General features: G+C 40.9%; 1 protein-coding gene across 1 annotated transcript in view; it reads right to left on the bottom strand.

The window, feature by feature from the left end:
* The window catches only part of DDX1 (DEAD-box helicase 1), a 35,338-nt gene extending 26,894 nt beyond the window's left edge, over positions 1–8,444 (bottom strand). Inside the window, exons 1-6 of the mRNA XM_053590219.1 lie at positions 8,239–8,444; positions 5,225–5,276; positions 4,868–4,931; positions 3,890–3,919; positions 2,864–2,960; positions 1,889–1,936 (exon numbers count right to left, since the gene is read on the bottom strand). Coding sequence (XP_053446194.1) covers positions 1,889–1,936; positions 2,864–2,960; positions 3,890–3,919; positions 4,868–4,931; positions 5,225–5,276; positions 8,239–8,254 — 307 coding nt within the window. The 5' untranslated portion in view covers positions 8,255–8,444. The remainder of the gene's footprint in view (positions 1–1,888; positions 1,937–2,863; positions 2,961–3,889; positions 3,920–4,867; positions 4,932–5,224; positions 5,277–8,238) is intronic.
* Positions 8,445–21,215: the final 12,771 nt, after the last annotated feature.

Genomic DNA, 21,215 nt, shown 5'->3' with positions numbered 1-21,215 from the left:
CCTAGTCATCAATATTCGTTGCCCTCATTAACACTTAAATTAGAGCTTGAGTGACTATACTAAAAGTAATGAATTTGTCCCTGGCTGGTTCCCCAGTCAAAAGAAGAAACCATAAAGGGAAAGTAGGAAAAATGCACAAATAAATAAATGCTATTTGCCAATGCCAGGACTCTAAAAGATGTGGTTCTGTATTATACGTCACAGTCAGTCACAGTGATATCCACATGGTGGATACTTATTGAATTTAAAAAGATTCAGCTTCTGTCTATATTAGAAATTGTAACATTATCCTGGTTCATGTTTGCTACTCATATTCAGCACTCCAATGTAGAACAAACTTAAAAGAGCAACCTCACACTTCTTCATTTTTCAGAAATTATCCAAAGTATAAATTCTTACTCAGATGGGTGTTGAATTAAATAAAACTGAACTTTCTAAAAAAAGTTCTTGAGGAGTTTCCAAACAGCTGAGCACATGAAAATTCCTAAGGGGTTGCACACCCAAGGAGGGCACGGAAGCTTCCTACCCCTTCTCACACCTGGTCCTATACATTTCCTCATCTGTATCTTCTGTAGTAGTAAATGTAAATAAGCATTTCCCTGAGTTCTGTGAGCCACTCTAGTAAATTAACTGAACCCAAGGAAATCCTGGGTGGCCACCTGGTGACCCACGGTATGAAGCTGCAGCTGGCTGCACTCACTTAATAAAGGTAAAAGTGACTGACGTAATTCAGAGGTGGATCCAACTACTGGGGAGCTGGTTCACGGGATGCCTAAGAAAAGGCAAACTAATAAGAAAAAGTAAAATGTGTAATCCCTCACAGTGACTGTTATCTATGCTAGCTGAAATAAAAGTAAAAGAGAGTGTTGGATCAGATCCTGATGATAGCTAGATGAAGCTCAGATTTCAGTCAGTCTGAGCTTCGGCCATTAGCTGAAGGTAGGACTATACCTAACAAATGCAAATATTGTAACCTAGTTGTTTAGACCCTCATGTTAACCTGAAATAGGAGGGAGAGAGGGATAAAGAAAACACTGATGAAGTGAAACTAAGAGAAAAAAGGGAAGAGTCACATGACTTGTCCCAGCAGGCTGGACATCTTTAAATGGTTATTAAGAAATGAATGAATAAAATACACATTAATGGGGTTAAAGCAAAGGTTTAAATACAGCACTACCAAAGGCAGGGTGGACCAAGGGTAGCCCATCCTGGTTCCCTAAAATTAAAAGCTTCAAACAAGTTTGCTGTGTTTACCCTAGTTTGGAAAAAACTTAAAAATTATAAAGCACAGGCTCAGCGCCTATAGCTCACCAGCTAGGGCACCAGCCACATACACTGGAGCTGGCGTGTTCAAATCCAGCCCGGGCATGCCAAATGACAATGACAACTACAACCAAAAAATAGCCGGGCATTGTGGCTGGCACCTATAGTCCCAGTTCTTGGGAGGCTGAGACAAGAGAATCGCTTAAGCCCAAAAGTTTGAGGTTGCTGTGACCTGTGACGCCGTAACACTCTACCCAGGGTGACAGCTTGAGATTCTGTCTCAAAAAAATAAAAAAGAAAAAAAATATATATAGCACAGATTATAATGAGAAAGCTGATAGTTGTGTGCGGCAATGTTGTAAAGGATTAACTGAATAAATCATCCTTTTTTCCCCCCACTGAAATGAAATACTACTTTTCCCTGCATATTAACTTCTCATGTATACTAGGATTTATTTCTATTATATTGCACTGTCTATTCCTATGTCAGTACTACACCATTTAATTATAGTGACAATACTCTAACTTCTGAAAAATGAAATCTTCAATAACTATACTTTTTCAGAATTTTCTTGGTGTATCATTATACAAAAAGTTTCTGAATTAGTAAAATCTATCCACTTACCAAAAGCAGATCCTCTATCATATGGGTTCATCTGCCATTTGTTGAGTACTAAACAAATTAAATAAGAACAGTTATTCACAAACATATGAAATTAAAGATGCTCAATAACAAAGCAAATACTTTACATACCTTAATTTCTATAGATTCAGTATAGTTACGTACATTATTTAACATTTGCTGCTATTATTAAAAACAAAATGAAACTGAAAATCAAAACATGTCAAATAACCACCGGCCTATCTGAAACTAAAACCTTACCTTCGCTCATCACTTGCTTTAGTACTAGAAGACAGTGATCTTTGTCCTAATAACTCAGTTAGCAGTCCCAAACCTTATTATCAAGGACTGGAAGACAATTTTTACACAAAGAGGAGAGTATGGAGGGATGTTTCAGGATGATTCAAGTATATTACATCTCTACCTCAGAACATCAGGCATTAGATTCGCAAAAGGAGTGGGCAACCTAGATTCCTAGCACAGTTTACAGTAGGGTTCCTGTTCCTGTAGCTAGGGCCAGTCTGACGGGAGGCAGAACTCAGGTGGTGATGCAAGCAACGGGGAACAGCTGTAATACAGATGAAGCTGGTGTGCTCGCTCACCCAAGCAGCTCGCCTCTTGCTGTGTGGCCTGGTCCCTAACTCCATAAATCATTTGTAAAATCTTTCCTTAATACTTTTATAAAATGTACCAAGGCATAAAAAGTAGTCAGTGTAATAAAAACACTAAAATAACTTAACGTAATTTCTAAAACAAAAACATCTTCTTAAAAAAAGTACTCTTAGTATTTTATAAGGAGGACAATCTTTCACTGTTTAGGCTCTAAATAATTATTTAACATTCTGATTTCTATGGCTCCAAATTGCAATACCATCCCCCAGAGACTGGGAATAAAAATATATACCAAAACCTCACAATCCTAAAGGCCAGTGATGACAATCATTGACTTACACAAAAGCATCAACTTATAAAAATTACCTGAAGCACCGGTTTTAATTGTTGTTTTTCCTTTTTTGCCTTCCTGTTGATCTTTCAGTGTTTCATAAACGATCTGGATAACTGGAATACTGAAAGCCTATCAAAAACCAAAAGTTCTTTCTCTATATGAATATTCAGACATTATTGAGTTTAGTAATATAAATGACAAAAGGTATACACACACAACTAACATGCACATATTCCATATTGCTGTTCCAATTTCATCTGCCCAAGCTCGAAACACCAGTAAGATAATAGAACTGATCAAATAAAAGAAGTTAAGAGCCATCTGACAGCCCAAAGACAACACAGATCTGCAGAAGGAAACTAAAGAGAAAAAATATCCAGTCTGACAAACTATTTCTCCATTCTAGGCCAATAGGAGATAAACTTTTACCTGCAACCTCCTTGTTATTAAAGAACCATTGCTTTAAAATTCAGAAGTTGTGAAGCCAGGTGTGGTGGCTCATGCCTATAATCCTATCACTCTGGGAGGCAAAGTGAGTGGATTGCTTGAGCTCAGGAGTTTGAGACCAGCCTGAGTAAGAGCAAGCAAGGCCTCTGTCTCTAAAAATAGTTGGATGTTGTAGTGGGCGCCACAGCTATTTGGGAGGCTGAGGCAAGAGGATTGCTTGAGCCCAAGAGTTTGAGGTTGCTGTAAGCTATGACACCGTGGCACTCAACCCCAAGGAGACTGAGTGATACTCTATCTCAAAAAAAAAAAAAAAAAAAAAAAAAATTAAAATTAAATATAAAATACAATAAAATAAAATTCTAAAGTTAGTATAAACACTAAAGACACTATGACTCTTTCTCCAAGACCAGATTAAAAGTACATTCTTAAAGCCATGCTGTTTTGTACATCTTCACAATTAGCTAGCAATAAAATATCACTTCAGTGGCAACCAAGCAATTCCTTCTATTTTGGAGGTGATTGTTTCATTAAATATTTCAAAGTAAAAGCTACTGTTTCAAGCTATTTCAAAATATAACTCTTATAAAGTAAGCTTTCAATTTATTACTTACACCAGTTTTTCCACTTCCTGTTTCTGCAGCCTAGATAGAGAAAAAAGGTTGATTTTACAGATTAAGTTATCAATCAAAGAGATTTAATTAACATGATACCATGTAGAAATCTTTAACTCTTGACTGGCTACCTCTATTTTCAGAGTGCCTTCACATTACTCAGGCTTCCTCAACCAACTCTGTTGCCCATCTTGTCACCTCTCCCATTCCCTGAAGAAAATGTTCTTCAACTTCCTTTCTCATTCAAAGCCCTTATCATTCTAAACCCTATTAAGTGAAAAATATCCTAACAGTATCTAATCCCACATAGCTATACTGTAATCCGCTACCACATTAGTCTTCATGCAATTCTAAGCACACAACACCCCGGCTTCGTAACTTCCAACATTCTTCACTGCCTATACCCAAATTCTTTAACATGACACTTGAGAAAGGGACTGAGTACTCTGACCCACGATATAGTTCTCATTTTATCCCAAGTTTCCCCCTCCAGATGCAGATATTTTCTGTAACCACCTAACTGCAGATCATACCCTGCATTCTCCCATTACTATTTTTGTTGATGCTTTCTCTACCTAGAGAGCATTTCTCTTTCATCTTCCCTTGTCAAAAATCTACTTCCTCCCTCAAACAGAAGGACAACTAGACTCCCATCTGAATCCTCTAATACTCTGACTCTCTTTTCTGTAGGTGCCACATTCTCTCTAATATGACACTTATTTTTGTACATGTCTTATCACCCTACTTGGCTGAAGCTTCTCAAGGGCAAAGACTGTATCTTTCTCCTCTTTGTGTTCCTACAGCTTCTACTACCTAATACTCTGAACACAGTATTTACCATAAATGTTTGTGAATAAAACTAACTTGGTAAAAGGATCATTTTTAAGACGATGGAGTTCTTAGAATGTATCACAGACAGCCGCCAAATTATGTGTTCCCAGAAGCCCAAAGTTCCCATCTCACCACATTTAAACATACCATGAGTACGTCACCTCCTCCTAGGATCAGGGGGATAGACTCAGCCTGGATATCAGTTGGGAGACTACAAGAATCATATTTGAAGAATTTTAGTTTAAGAAAAAATTAACCTAAGCAAATTAAGTCAGGTTAAACTGTAAGCCCAAAACGTAATTTTATTTGGTCAATATAACCAATGATTTTCAGCTAGAAATGTGTTGAGGTTAAAAAAAAAAGAAACTTTCCATAAAGAGAATCACAAGAAAAACTGAATTTCACTTATCTTCCTATACCCAAAAGTATTTGATAAATGCAGTAACAACTATTTAAACTAAAAATCATTCTTGTTACTGGTGCATTTAAGCTTTATGTACTTACAGCCAATCCATCTCTTCCACAGCTTGTGCAATCTCAGGCATAACACCCATCTCTGAAAGTAAAATTTAATTTCAAATACTATACATACTAAGCATAAGTCATAAATCACATTGCTCTTAACGTTTTTTTTTTTTTGAGACAGAGTCTCACTATGTCTACCTCGGTGAGTGCTGTGGCATCACAGCTCACAACAACCTCAAACTCTTGGGCTTAAGTGATTGATTCTCTTGCCTCAACCTCCCAAGTAGCTGGGACTACAGGTGCCGGCCACAACGGCCAGCTATTTTTTGTGGCAGTTGTCACTGTTGTTTAGCTGGCCCGTACTGTGCTACGGGTATCAAGCCTCATCGTTCTTAAAATTACTGTTCATAAGACAAGGCTGAAGTGTGGCGCAGGTATATCATACCTACTGAATGTGGCACTGGTGAAAAGCCGAAGTTTTGAAGAAAGGCTAAAGTTCAAATCCAACCTCTCACTTATTAGCAAATGACCCTGGGCAAAACGATAAACCCATTTTCTCCACATAAAATGCGGCTTACATTACATTCCTCATAGATACTGGAAGACTAACACTAACAAAGTAATGCTTCTGGCACACAGCTGTCACCTAATACACAGTAACTACCATAGCATTTGTTTACCTCCCATGACTGGAGAAAAACCTAGAGCTAGACTGCATTCTAGACACGTTGGTTATTTACATTTTGAGACAATGTTGCAATCATGTGCCCCCATTGCCACAGCAATGGGAGAAATGTCTCAGCAATCTGAGAAAAATGAACAGACAAGGGGAGAGACTCTTATTTATTGGAAGAAAATAATCAAAATTACTGAAGAGGGAAAGGTCAGTGGTGAAGATTTGGGCAACTGGAAAAATGTCAGTTGAGGGGCGGCACCTGTGGCTCAAGGAGTAGGGCGCCGGTCCCATATGCCGGAGGTGGCGGGTTCAAACCCAGCCCCGGCCAAAAAAAAAAAAAAAAAAAAACTTGTAAAAAAAAAAAGAAAAATGTCAGTTGAAGAGTTGTCCTGTCCTTAGTTGTATGCATACTTTAATTATTCTACTTCAAGAACCATCCTAAATAAATACATTGGGTTGTTCTTGATTGTGTTTTGTTATTTTACCATTTCTCAAATGCACTGTAGAGCTCAGTTATACTTGGACTAGTTAGGTGAATTATTTAAACTTCTCTTCAAATGAGAATTGATCTTTTAAGTCTGCATTTATAAAATGCAGATTTCATTATCATTACAAAAGTATATACCCCTATAAAAAAGCAAACTCAAATATTCCCAAGAGAAATAACCAATTTTGAAATTCTGTATTTCTTGTCTTTGATTGTAAAAAGGCATGAAGTAAATTCACAAATTGAATATATTACTTACAATAGCAGTGTTTTCTTTGCATCATATAAGAATCATCATTTTCAAAAAAGAAGGCTCTCCCAACTCTAAATCTTCCCCACAAAAAATCCACAGATAAAGAAACTATATTTTCTCTAGCTATATTCTCCCTCCTAAAATACAAACTGCTTGGATAAAAGGAGTGATGATTGCATACAGAATACTCCAAGCTAAGATTGCTTGCAAAACTGTAATATTGCAAGCAGCAACCACAGACTGCTTTCAGTAAATTCCAGACAACTTCTGGTCAGGTTCTCTGCATGTTTTCTATGAAATCATGTCTTCTTTTTCTAACAGTTAAGAGAAAAATGGAAATATTCATCTTTTTTAATTTTAATTTTGACTTTATTTCATATCATATCACAGACTCTTCTTCCAGTCCTTTATTCTAACATTCCTAAAATTTGTGCATGACTCCCAAGGAAGTGAACCTATAAAATGACTACCTGGAACTATTCTACAGATCCTGGCTATAAAATCTTGTTTTAGAAGAGAGTTAGGAAAAAAAAAAAAAAAAAAAAAAGACCAGTAGCTACTCTGAGTAGATTTCCCAGTGACTACTGTGAGGAGTCTGACTACAGGGATTTGGAATTACTATTCTTACAAAAGAAAACTGAAAAACATACACTACCGTAATATCTTAAATCATCTTAATTAACACTGAAAGACTTAACTGGATATATTTATTGCTATAAAAACTTATCACGTTTATAGCCGGGCGTTGTGGCGGGCGCCTGTAGTCCCAGCTGCCTGGGAGGCTGAGGCAAGAGAATCGCGTAAGCCCAAGAGTTAGAGGTTGCTGTGAGCCGTGTGAGGCCACGGCACTCTACCCGACGGCGGTACAGTGAGACTCTGTCTCTACAAAAAAATAAAAAAACTATCACGTTTAGTGTATTTAAGGGTGATTACGGGTTCATGAAACTGCATGCATAAAGGGACGATGACGAAGAAAATGGGGAAAAACGTCAACCGTAGGGTTCGATAATCCACATCAAACGCTATTTGCAACAAAGGAGAGTATCATATGGAAAATTAAATTAACAATTTTCACATTTTATGTTGGGCCAAGGTGTATATGAATGAAAATATGCTCCTTTTAGTTTTGGCACATAACATTAATGTTGATAAAACAGCGTTTAAGAAATAAAGATCAGGTTTATGCCTGGTACGATTATCTTTGGAAGGGCCTGGAAACACCGGACAAAGGCAGGATCGCTGTTTTTCCAAATGACTCCCCCTCTCGTCCCACAGCTGGGACCGAGCCCGGATGAGCCCCGGGCAGAAAGAGGTTCCCCGAAGGTCAGTGCCACGTCAAAGGGGCAGGCGGCCTAGGCGTCCGAGAACAGCCAGAGCAACGCCGCCACCTGGGTTTCGCTGCCAAGGGTGCACAGCTAGGAAAGCCAGTTGGAAATAAGAAAGACGGGAAAGCGCAGGGGGAGGGGAAGACCCGGCCGGCCGGCCGCGCGGCCCCGGCCTCTCTCCGGGAGGCCGCCCCTGATCCCGCAGCGCGGGTCTTCCCCGGGCTGCTCTCGCCCCCAGAGCTCCTCACAGCAGCCCCGGGGCCGAGGCGAGCAGCGAGCCGCCCACACCACCCCCGGCTTCCACACACGCACCAGAAAAGGCCGCCATCTTCGCCCTGTCCTCTGCGGCTCGGCTCGCTCCCTCTTCCCTCTCCCCGCACACTCCGCGGCTGGGGCAGCGCGCGCATCCGGCCCTCGGCCTTCGGCGTTCCCGGTCCGGGCGGGGACTCAGCCCCAGGAAAAAGGTTCCTACGAAAGAAAAGGTGCACTCCGCCCCGCCCCTCGCGCCCGCAGCTGACCCGACGGCACGAACTCAGCGCAGCTGGACATTGACTTCTATATAGTTATCATTTTTTTAAGGCACACTAAATGTCATCTAGATCACTTTTCCACAGATAAAGAATCAGAAGTTTGGCGAATAGAGTCGCACAATGGGCCCAGGCTAATCCGACACGGAAGCGTGCACCAACCTCGCGAACACAGGCAGTGCCTTGTTGGTGAGTGAATGACCTGGAGAGAATGCGCTGAATTAGTCCTATACTCCTGAGTGCCTGGCATCCATAGGCATTTGTTAAGTATTTTTGGCTGAAATAAGTAATGGTTTAGGTCTCCCTCTTTCCTGTCACCATTTTGATGTAGCTCTGATAATTTCAGGTTGACGTCCACGCAGTTTTGACTGCTTTCTCTTTGCAGAGAGATAAGAGAAAGCAAATGAACAATGAAACCTCCCAACCACTTACTCTGTCAGGTAGGTATCAGAATCTTTAAATGAGGGGGGGCACCTGTGGCTCAAGGAGTAGGGCGCCGGCCCCATATGTCGGAGGTGGAGGGTTCAAACCCGGCCCGGCCAAAAACTGCAACAACAACAAAAAACAAACCTGGAGATGAGAATTGACACTAAAATTCAGGACAATTAAGTAACGTATCTAAAGTCACACACTCCTAGCCCATCCCATACCATCTGTAGCCTGCCCCAGAATGTTGGGGAGAAAAATGAAACCCTCTGACAGATGTATAGGATAGGATTAGAACTGCAAATTTGAGAGCCACTACCTCAGTTTGAATTCTACCCTGTTTCCTCGAAAAAAAGACAGTGTCTTATTTTAAGGTGTGCTCCCCAAGACGTGCTAGGTCTTATTTTCAGGGGACGTCTTATCTTTCCTGCGAGTAGGTCTTATTTTTGGAGGATGTCTTATTTTCGGGGAAACAGGGTAGTTCTGCTACTTGCTTGCTGTGTAAGCCTTGAACAAATCATGAAACTTCTCCAGGCTTCAGTTTACTCATCTGTCAAACAGGGATGAATAGTAGTATCTTTGTCATAGGACTGTTATGAGGATTAAATAAAATACCTAAAGCACTTCAAACACTGCATAGCACATGGTAACAATATGTAAGTACTGGCTCTATTATTACTATTACATGTAACAGGATTCAAAGACGAAGGAGAATTCATCAGCCCTGCAGAACCACACTTTGGGGGGGGGCATTATTCACATTATAGTCTATATTCTCATCACATTTTTATTAATAATAGCCCTGAGAGGTATGCAACATAGCAGTTTCTGAATGGTTATGAAATACCGCCACATTCCCAAGAGAGGTACAGCATCACGTTATTTTGCAGGACTTGGAAAAGGGAAATCTGAAATCTAATTTTGCCTTTAGCCAACACCCACCTTAAAAGTATGAAAAGATTGGTGGTATGAGTTAAGAGAAAACATTTGGGGAGAGTTGAAGTTCAGTGGCATTTTCCCTTCCTTAAGGTAGAAATAGGTTTCCAGAGAAACATCTGAGAACCTTTGTTCTCAGAGTTTGGAAAATATAAGGACTGCTTTCCTAGGACTCTGGGAAGCAGTCCTAGGAGGACCTGTGGAGACAGGGCAGGGAAGGAGACAGGCAGAAGGCTGCAGTGGGAGCTAACTGCATTTTCTGCAACTGGAGGGGGGAGATGTGTGACTTTACCCCCTGCCCAAGGGATAAGTGGACCTGTGGAGAATAGACTAGAAGCCTTCTTCAAACAGAATGTGCTCACCAAAAGGAGCTAAATGATTCAGCAGACAGACTACCAAAGAACCCTATGGTATCCATACCTTTTAACTGGGGGATAAACCTCAGTTTCACCTACCTCGTGTGAGGACGCCAGTGGGAGAATCTTCATGATATCCCCCAAAAGTACCCTCTAAAAGGAAGAATCAACCTTGAGTATGACTGAGCAAGAGTGCAGCAGAATTGGATCACTCCATCACTAGCCAGACAAAGCTGCATCTCTCTCTCACCCTGTAGACTTTATCCCTTCCTAGGGGTTAGAAACAACAGCTTATGTGAAAGTGGAGAGCAGAGAACGGACTGATCACACTCACTTTCCTTCCCATTATAGGCTCTGGCTTTTAAGCCAAGCTTGGAAGGATGAAGCTATAATTTTGGTTAAAGTTGTGAATTTTTGATCATTACAATGGACTTGACAGTTTAATTACAGAAACGAAGCTCCAATTGTGATGAAAGTAACCTCACAACTTTTCATTATCTGAGAGTGACCAGAAAAGCTCTGGAAGATGTCAGAGACTTCTTCTAGGTCAGGGGAAAACCCATAGAGATACTGACCCCGTCCTTGGCAGGTAGGACAATGCCAGGCAGAGAAACAGCAGCCAAGCCCTTCAACAAACCCAAAGATAGAAGATGGGTGCCCATCAGTACCATATCCTGCTGGTCCTGTCTACTCAGAACAGACTGATTAAACAGTTGCCTACTGACTGCCTGGTCCCGGAAACTCAGCCAGACAGTTAGCTGGGAGGATGGCCACCAGAAGGTGGCGCCAAACCACAGCCAAAGATATGGGATTGGGGCCCTTGAAACAGCTTTTTTGCCATTTGTAATACAAATGACCTGGAGAGATTTTAGGGGGTGATGGATGTCATCAAAAATTAGACTGTGGTGGCTCAGCACCAGTAGCATAGTGGTTACAATGCCCGCCGCATACACCAAGGTTGGCGGCTAAGCAACAATGACAATTGCAACAAAAAATAGCCGGGTTGTGGCGGGCACCTATAGTCCCAGATACTTGGGAGGCTGAGGCAAGAGAATCACTTAAGCCCAAGAGTTTGAGATTGCGGGAAGGGCCTGTGACTCAAGGGACTAGGGCACCAGCCCCATATGCTGGAGGTGGCAGGTTCAAACACTGCCCCTGCCAAAAACTGCAAAAAAAAAAAAAAAAAAGGGAGTTTGAGATTGCATGAGCTGCGTCGCCACAGCCCTCTACCGAGGGCGACATAATAAGACTAAGTCTCAGAAAAAAAAAAAAACAAAACAAGATTAGATTGTGGTGATGGTTGCATGGATCTCTAAATCGCTGAGTTGTATACTTAAAACTGAATTTTATGGCATTTAAATTATACCTCAATGAAACTTTTTTAAAAACTATTTTTTTAAAGATAAATTTGTTTTTTTTTTGTTTTTTTTTAAATTTTTATTAAATCATAACTGTATACAATGATATGATTATGGGGCATCATACACTCACTTCATAAACCATTTGACACATTTTTATCACAGTGGTTAACATAGCCTTTCCGGCGTTATCTCAGTTACTGTGCCAAAACATTTACATTCTACATTTACCAAGTTTCGCAAATACCCCTGTAATATGCACCACAGGTGTGATCCCACCAATTCCCCTCCCTCTACCCACCCCCCCTTCCCACTTCCCCCTATTGTTAAGTTGTAGCTGGGTTATAGCTTTCATGTGAGAGTCCCAAATTAGTTTCATAGTAGGGCTGTGTACATTGGGTATTTTTTCTTCCATTCTTGGGATACTTTACTAAGAAGAATATGTTCCAGCTCCATCCATGTAAACATGAAAACTATCTGGAATTAAAAATTATATATATATATATATTTCCCAGCCTGGTTTTTCCCCAGACATTTATTTTTTAAGCTTAAAATAATCCCATATTTTATGTAATTGGGTCTTTTGGACCCCAATGATCATGTTATAGTGGAATTTTAGCAGAGAGAATGTGCTGTGTATTGTCAGGTACGCGGTATTAAATCCCACTGCAGAACAGATGGTTTTGCAACTAGTAAGATAGACCAAAGAAAAATGCCCTTGAGATACATAAGACAGTGTAGAGAGGATGGGTCCTGTGCCGGACAACAGTCCCTGGCTTGGTCCACTGCTCCTATGACAGAATACCTGAGGGTGGATAATTTATAAAGAACAGAAATTTATTTTCACAGTTCCAGAGGCTGAGAAGTCCAGGGTCAATGTTCCAGTAGGTCTGTTGACTGTTGAGGCCCCTATCTCTGCTTTCAAGATGGTATCTTAAACTCTGGGTCCTACAGAGAGGAGGAACCCTGCTGTCCTCACATGGCAGACAGTAGAAGGACAAGAGCCTATAATGGTGTGCAAAGTATCTTTTATAAGGGCTTTAATCCCATTCATGAAGCAGGAACCTTCATGACCCAATCACCTCTCAAAAGCCCCACCTCTTAATACTATTACATTGACAACACATGAATTTTGCTTTTCTTTATTACAGAGTTTGGGAAAACAATCACTTTTTTCAGATTCCTTTGTAGAGAGATAGCCCAGTGACTCAGTTCTGCCTGGCAAGATATAAATGGCAGTCCCAAGTTGGGACTTATATGAATGCTCTTTAAAAGAGAAAGATCTGGCTGACATGCACTCTTCTTCCTCCTGAAACGTTAACATGATGCCTGGAAAGACAGCAATAAGCCATGAAGATAAAGCTTCACGCCAAGACTACTGAATCAGAAAACATAAGGAGATTGGATCCTGAATAATGATGGTGAGCCCAGGTCTGTCTACCTCTAGACTTCCTGTAGCTTGAGAATGCCTCACTTAGTTAAGCCATTATAAATTTTCTCTTATCTTCAGCCCAACATATTCCTAAGAGGTACAAGAAAGAAAGGAGATAAGGAATTCATTATTATGTAGCCGGGTGTTGTGGCGGGCGCCTGTAGTCCCAGCTACTCGGGAGGCTGAGGCAGGAGAATCACTTAAGCCCAGGAGTTGGAGGTTGCTGTGAGCTGTGTGAGGCCATGGCACTCTACCAAGGGCCATAAAGTGAGACTCTGTCTCTACAAAAAAAAAAAAAAAAAAAAAGTTCATTATTATGGATATCGTGTAATGAATCTTTCAGAGAAAAAATTCAGATGTTCCATATAGAGAGCAATAAGCAACCTATTATGGCTACAAGGAGGAGGAGAAACTTGGCCTGGGTCGGGATGACACCATCAAAAGATGATCCTTGAATATGTATGTGATCAATCTAGCTGGGTATGGCGGCTCACATGTGTAATTCTAGCACTCTGGGAGGCTGTGGCAGGGGCATTGTTTGAGCTCAGGAGTTAGAGACCAGCCTGAGCAAGAGTGAGACCCCATCTCTATTAAAAATAGAGAAAAACTAGCCAGGCATGGTGGTGCATGCCTGTAGTCCCAGATACTCAGGAGGTGGAGGCAAGAGGATAGCTTTAACCCAAGATTTTGAGGTTGCTATGAGCTACAGTGACACCACAGCACACTGCCCAGGGTGAGAGTGAAACTCAGTCTCAAAAAAAAAAAAAGTGGTCAACCAAAAATGACGATGAAATGTGTAATATACAAAAGAGGATTTGGCTCTGAACCAGCCTAGGGGATATAAATCAAGTTAGCTTATTTACTTTATCCTTTCATTGACATCCAACCTCCTCCTAGCTCCTATCCATAGGCCTTTCTGCAACAAGCTTCTTAGTTCCTGAGGATTTAGCCACCAAGAAGAAAGAAGAAGCAAGAAATAAAAGTTGTTTTGGGCGGCACCTGTGGCTCAGTGAGTAGGGCGCCGGCCCCATATACGGAGGGTGGCGGGTTCAAACCCAGCCCCAGCCAAACTGCAACAAAAAAATAGCCAGGCGTTGAGGTGGGCACCTGTAGTCCCAGCTGCTTGGGAGGCTGAGGCAAGAGAACCACGTTGGAGGTTGGAACCAGAGCTGGAGGTTGCTGTGAGCCACGGCACTCTACTGGGGGCAGTAAAGTGAGACTCTGTCTCTACAAAAAAAAAAAAAAAGGAAATAAAAGTTGTTTTAATCTAAAACAAGTTAAGTAGAAAATACAATATCTTCATTCTGTAACCACCTGAAGTCCTTCCTTGTAATACATGATACAGACACACCTATCATTCTACACAAGTAACAGCAATATTCTCCCTCCTTAAATGGTACCCATAAAGTTTGCCCTTAGATTTATGTGCTCAGGAGTACTTGCTCTGGATCTTGAATCCTGCTATGATCAAAACTTTCATTAATACACCCTCTCCGGTTTAATATAGCTCTTGGTTGGTAAGGCTCCTGAATCCATTCTCCATGGGCTGCCACACACCAGGTCCTCCATACCTGCCGCCTGCTTACTTCCAACCTTATTACATGACACTCTCCTCAAAAATTTTACTTTCCAGAATACCAAGCTACATAGAATTCCTTGCATATACCAGATTGCTTCTCACCACTGTATATTTTTTTGTTTTCCCTCTCTAGAATAGCTTTACATCTTTAGTTTTAATTATCTATTGCTGTATAACAACTACCAAAATCTTAGTGGCTTAGCATAACAACCAATTTATTTGCTCATAATTCTGTAGGTCAGGAATTTGGCCAGGGCTTAGCTTAGCTGGCTGGTTCTTCGGCTTTGTGCAACATTCCTTGGGGCCATTCACTAGGTTCCATTCAGCTGGTATCTTGGCCATACTAGGAGATTGGAAAAGACCTCACTCACATGTGTGGTGGTCCGGTGTTCCCCTACATGGTCTTGCTCTCTCCATATGGCCAGCTTTTGTTGGATCTTCTCACAACAGTATTAATACTGGGGAAGACAGACTTCCTACATGGTAGGTGGGTTACACATAGATGTGTTTCACATGAGAGAAGCAGAAACTGTTTGTGTCTTAAGCCAATCTTAGAAGTAAGATGTGATATAACTTCTGCCAAATTCTGTTGCTCAGTACAAGTCGCATGCATGACCAGCTCAGATTCAGGGAAAGGAAAAATAGATTCTGCCTTTCAAAGCAATAAATGGCAGAGTTTGCAGCTGTTTATAAATATACCTATTTCCTATAGATCATTTATAGCCATTTATAATATACCCATCTTCTATAACACAGTAGGTACCTACCTGTAATAACACCTATGTACTTGTCAAACTCTTAATTATCATTCAGATTCAGCCAAGCTAGTACCTTGTAACAAATCCTGCTGCCTCAATGTTTATTTCTCTTTTTCCTTAAATTTGTGACTCTTAACTGGACATTTGGCTGCCTTGATTAAAAACTCCATTTCCCAGCCTTCCTGTTTTGGGGGCATATTGAGGTATCATGTGTGATTTCTGGGAAATATCCTTGAGGAAGGGGTAACATCCTTCTTTTCTTCCTTCTTCCTGTTGGCTGGAATGAGGTTGTGATGGCTGGGGTATGGGCAGCCACAATGGACCATGAGAAGGGAACCATACATTGAGGATGGCAGAATGATAAGAGAGAAATATCTGGAGTCCTTGACAACTTAAAGCACCACACCAGCCCAAAATTGTGACTAGATTACTTAAATAAGAGAGAAATGAAAATGTCGTTTTCTGGATTTTCTGTCTCACATAGCCAAACCTAATCCTACTGTACACACCTTTATTACTTATCTATTGACACAAAACAAGTTGCTCCAAAATCTAGACACTTAAAACAATAAACATTTATTATCACTCCTACCTTCTGTGGAACAGGAATTCAGGAGCAGCTTGGCTATCATATTCTACTTGGAGCCACTCTTGTCGAAGTTGTCAATCTGCTGGCCAGAATTACAATCGTCCAAAGGCCTGGCTAGGGCTGAAGGATCAGTTTCAAAAGGTAAGTCACCCTCATGACTGTGGGGGCAGTTAGCAGGAGGCTTCTGTTCTCCACATGGGTCTCTTCTTGAGAACATCCGTGTTCTCACGATGTGACTGCTAACATTCCTCCCTTCCTCAACAAAGCAAGCGACGCTAGAGAACAAAGCAGAATGAGTGTTAATTTTTATGGCTTAGCTATCAAAGCACCACGCTGTCATTTGTGCACTGTCTCATTGATCACTAAGGCCTAATCCTAATCAGTGTGGAATGTAACTGCACACGCAGAGGTGTGCGTTCTAGTGGGCAAGGACTGTTTGGGGGGCCATCTCAGGGGCTGCCTACCACACACCCTTCTTCCCTAATAGACCTTCTTATTTGTTTTTGTAACAGGTGGTGATCCCTCAATCTCTTAATATGTCCATGTAGCATCCTTAGGGATAAATCATGTTTCTAGAACAGCCTTTGTCATCATTAAATTTGTCGGCTTAGGTTTCTCTGTTTTTCACAATTTACCTGTCTCAGAAAGCAGTTTGGAGACAGGGAAGCTCACGTTTAAACATACTTTTTTTTCCTCTGCATTTCCTACAACTTCTGAGCTGAGCAACAATCCTTGAATTTTATGCTTTTGTCAAAATAAGCTGTCAGAAACTGGTCCAGCACTATTAGAATGCAACATCATTCTTATTGCCCCGGCATTCACCTTATGGTGCAGGGACCAGAGAGGGCCTGGAAAACAGACATAAATCCAGAGATCTATAATTCTGTATTCCCTGAAGAAGTGGCCATAAAGTCCATCACTCCAAATATATGGGGGAGGGAGACAAAGGGCAAGCCAGATGAGTTTCAGAGGGACTGTAAAACAGAAAAAGAGATCTCCGTCACTGTGTTGGTCTCATAATAGGCAAGCCAGGCTGGGACATGATTTATAGTTGGGTGCCAAGTGGCCCGCAGGCATGACTGTCACTCTCTCTCCCATGTCTGCCATCTTGAGTGCTCATGGGCCCCTGTGAATGACACTGACAGCTCGTGGGGAAATGGCAACACACTTGGAGTTTGAGCTCATGGGCAGTTCAGAAGAGACTATCCACTGGATACAAACCTGTAATCTGCCAGGATGCCTGAGTACCCTCCCCTGCCATAGAAAACCACTAGGCATCCACACTGGGCCCCAGGCATACTGCTTCAGCCTCCGCCCAGCATCCGTGCCTCACTGCAGCTCCTTTCTGTCTGCACAATCCATCACAGGTTTTCTTGTTAACAAGTCCTGGGATTTTTTTTTAGCAGGCTGAAACAAGACCGCTTGCCATTTTGAAAGGGGGGATGTAATAAAAAGGATGGTCAAGAATTCTTCAAAATGCCTAAAGAAAACAATTCTGAATAAAGAAATTTACATTGCCTGGTTCCTGGTAAAAAGAAGAGAATTTGTGAAGGCTAACTCAACTGTAACTCTGAATGGTGATGTTGTTCTACACAACAAATTACTCCAAAATACTGTGGTTTAAAACAACCATTTATTTTGCTCATAGAGGTGGTGGGTGAAGGACCTAGATAGGACACGGCAGAGATGGCTCTTCTTTGTTCCATGATGCTCAGCACCTTACCTGAAAGACTGGAAGGTGAGGGCTGGAATCATGAGAACCTTCAGTCACTCACATGACACTGTTGGTGCTCATGTTGGTAAAACTGTAGCTGAGGCTGATGGCCAGCTATGGCCTCTTAGGGGGTTGAAGCTTTCTCATGGGAGTTTTATTTTAAAGGTAAGCATCCCAAGGACCACGCGGCCTTTAATAACTGAGCTACAGTAGTCAAGCAGATGCTGGCATGGATGCAGAGTGTCACTTCCTCCCATTCTATTCATTAAGATTATGACAGATAATCTTCCCAGATTCAAAGAGAGGATCATTGATGCCACCACTTGACAGGGCAGTGTCAACATTACATTGTAAGAAGAACATATAGGACAGAATATAAATTGGTATGACCATGAGTTGAGAGTTCTCCAGAGAAACAGAAATAATAGGATGTGTGTGTTTATGAAAAGAGATTTATTTTAGAGAATTAGCTTGCATGATAAAAGAGGCTAGCAAGCCTCAAATCTATGTGATGGGTGGCAGGCTAGAGCCTCAGGAAGAGTTGATATTCCAATTGAAGCCCAAAGGCCATCTACTAGCGCGTTCCCTCTTATTAGAGGGATCAGCCTTCTGTTTTTTAAGGCCTATAACTGGATGAGACCTGCCCCCAGTATGGAGGACAATTTGCTTTACTCAAAGACCACCAATTTAAATGTGAGTCTCAATGGGCATTAGACCAGTATCTATAAAGAACTTAAGCAAATCAACAAAAAAGAGCAAACAACCCCATTAAAAACTGAGCAAGAGACATGAATAGAATCTTTTCTCAAGAAGACAGACATATAGCCAACAAAACACATGAAAAAAATGTACATTGTATTTCATTATTAGAGAAAACCCCAGTAAGAATGGCCCATATCACAAGGTCCCAAAGCAACAGATGCTGGTGTGGGTGTAGAGAGAAGGGAACGCTTGTGCACTGTTGGTGGGACTGCAAATTAGTACAGCCTCTATAGAAAGAAGTGTGGTGAGTCCTCAAAGAACTAAAAGTAGATCTTCCATTTGATTCTGTAATCCCACTATTAGGTATCTACCCAAAAGAAAAAAAGTCATTTTACCATGAGAATGTTTGCATTTGAATGTTTATAACAGCCCAATTCCCAGTGTTAAAAATGTGGAAACAACCCAAGTGCCCATCAACACATGAATGGATTAATAAAATGTGGGATAGTATACTATGGAATACTAATCAGCCATAAAAAGATGAAGATTTTGTATCTTTCGAAACAAACTAATAGATTCGGAGAACACTGTCCTAAGTATTACAGCAATGGAAAAACAAGCATCATATGTGCTTAATACTAAATTGAACCTGGCAGATTAATGACTATGTGCTCACTTGAGAGAAAAACTCAATTAAATTCAAGGTAAGGGAGAGGTTTTTGCAAGTTCTCACCCAAAGGGAACAAGGCAGAAAACAACTAAAACTTGGACTTTTCCTTGCAAATGAAAACAATTTAACCTAATCGCACATACCCTCATATTAATCTGAACTTTATATACCACCAAGGTAATCAAGATATAAAATATTTGCATAGTGTCCCAAATTCTCTGGTGCTTATTCCCAATCTCACAAATGCCCACAGGCTTAGCCAACCACTATTGTATATTTTGTCAATTTAATTAGATTTTTTTTTAGGGTTTTATAAAATATAGTTATTAGGATTATTATTATTATTAGTTTTTGAGATAGAGTCTCACTCTGTTGCCCATGCTGAAATGCAGTGGCCAAATCATAGCTCACGGCTGTCTCAAACTCCTGGACTCAAGGATCCTCCCACCTTGACCTCCTAAAGTGCTGAGATTACAGGTCTGAGCCACTGTGCCTGTCCTTACAAATAGAAGTGTAATTATACAGCATGCAATGTCTTGTGTCTGGCTTCTCTTATTCAGCACAATGTTTTCGAGATTAATTCATGTTGCTACATTTATGAGTAATGTTTGCTTTTATCATTAAATCATATTTTATTATATGAATATCCATTAATTACCTTATCCTCAACTATTGACAGGTACTAAAATTGTTTTATGATTTAAATAATATGAAGAAATATGCTATGAACATTACATAAAAAAAAAAAAGTTTCATCCAAAAACACTGTCACAGAAACATCCAGAATGTTTGAACAAATATCTGGGCAGTGTAGCTCAGGTTAAATTAATACATAAAATTAACTGCTGTAAGTGTATGCCTTGTCGACTTAGCATCCACGTGCTTCTTCTTCATATTTAATCTCAAAATGAGGATAATAAGAAGGTTGTAATTCCACCTAGCATGATACAACTATATGAGACAGCTTACCGAACACATGCTGAAGTAGAAAGAATATGTGTTATTCTTTTTTTTTTTTTTTTGTGGAGACAGAGTCTCACTTTATGGCTCTCGGTAGAGTGCCGTGGCCTCACATAGCTCACAGCAACCTCCTGGGCTTAAGCGATTCTCTTGCCTCAGCCTCCCGAGTAGCTGGGACTACAGGCGCCCGCCACAACGCCCGGCTATTTTTTTTTGGTTGCAGTTTGGCTGGGGCCGGGTTTGAACCCACCACCCTCGGTATATGGGGCCGGTGCCTTACCGACTGAGGCACAGGCGCCGCACAATATGTGTTATTCTTTAACTACCTATTTCAAAGAAAATTTTCAGCAGCACATGTGTATTTAGTTGTTTACACCAGCAATCTTTCAATGCGAGACCAGAATGACTCCAGGGAGCTCTTCAAATGCAGCTTCCTAGGCTGAGCTCTCAGGAATTTTGAGTGTCCATGTCTGAGGTAAAGCCTGGGAATATGCAGTGAAACAAGATCTCTGGGTGATTCTGGTGTAGGTGGGCCTCCCTGGACCAAATATGTACAAAGATTATTTTAGAATATTATTCTTTTAGGGGTCACCAACATGGTCATGTTGATTTCATAGCTTTATCCTTAGATGTAATTTTATTTCCTACTTTTAGAACTGTCAGAGATAAAGCTGAATCGTAGTTAAAAGTGCTAAGGACCACACTTTAATGCCTACAACAATAGGGAAGAGTATCCGATGTGAACTGAACTGAACTTGCAAGAAGGAAGAAGAGGAACCTGTAAGGCTGGAGCAGAGAATTGAAAAATTATGCAAAGGTTGGCCAGTGCAAATGCTCATTAAGTCAGCTGCCTCTGTTAGCTGACAATTAATCAAAGTTAGGACTCTCTTACCAGAGATTGGAGACAGAGGCCCTGTGACTCCTGATGCTTACATTTTAAAGGAATGGCTCTCACGTCCTTTTTAACCTTTTTTTTTTAAATCTCAGGGAACACTATAGTTAAACTTACACTGCACACTTTAATTATTTTGATCCCCCAAAAGTAAAAAAAGGAATATATTTATTGCGCTTTGAACTTCTTTCAAAAATAATTTAATTAATGATCTTTTACATTTTTCCTGGCACACTGGTTGAAAGTCACTGTCTTAGAATGAGACAGGGCAGGACCCTGTGGTCAGGTGTTAGCTGGAACAATCAGGAAATTCTTTTAGTAGCCTTGGGCTTTCTCAGGCAGGCCCTTTAAGGGTGTCTAGGGTCATAGAGGGGTGGTTGTGGCCCAGAG

Source organism: Nycticebus coucang, chromosome 4 (assembly GCF_027406575.1).
Source record: "Nycticebus coucang isolate mNycCou1 chromosome 4, mNycCou1.pri, whole genome shotgun sequence".
NCBI lineage: Eukaryota > Metazoa > Chordata > Mammalia > Primates > Lorisidae > Nycticebus > Nycticebus coucang.
The sequence above is the reverse complement of the archived record's forward strand: the minus strand, read 5'-3'. Positions and strand labels throughout refer to the sequence as shown.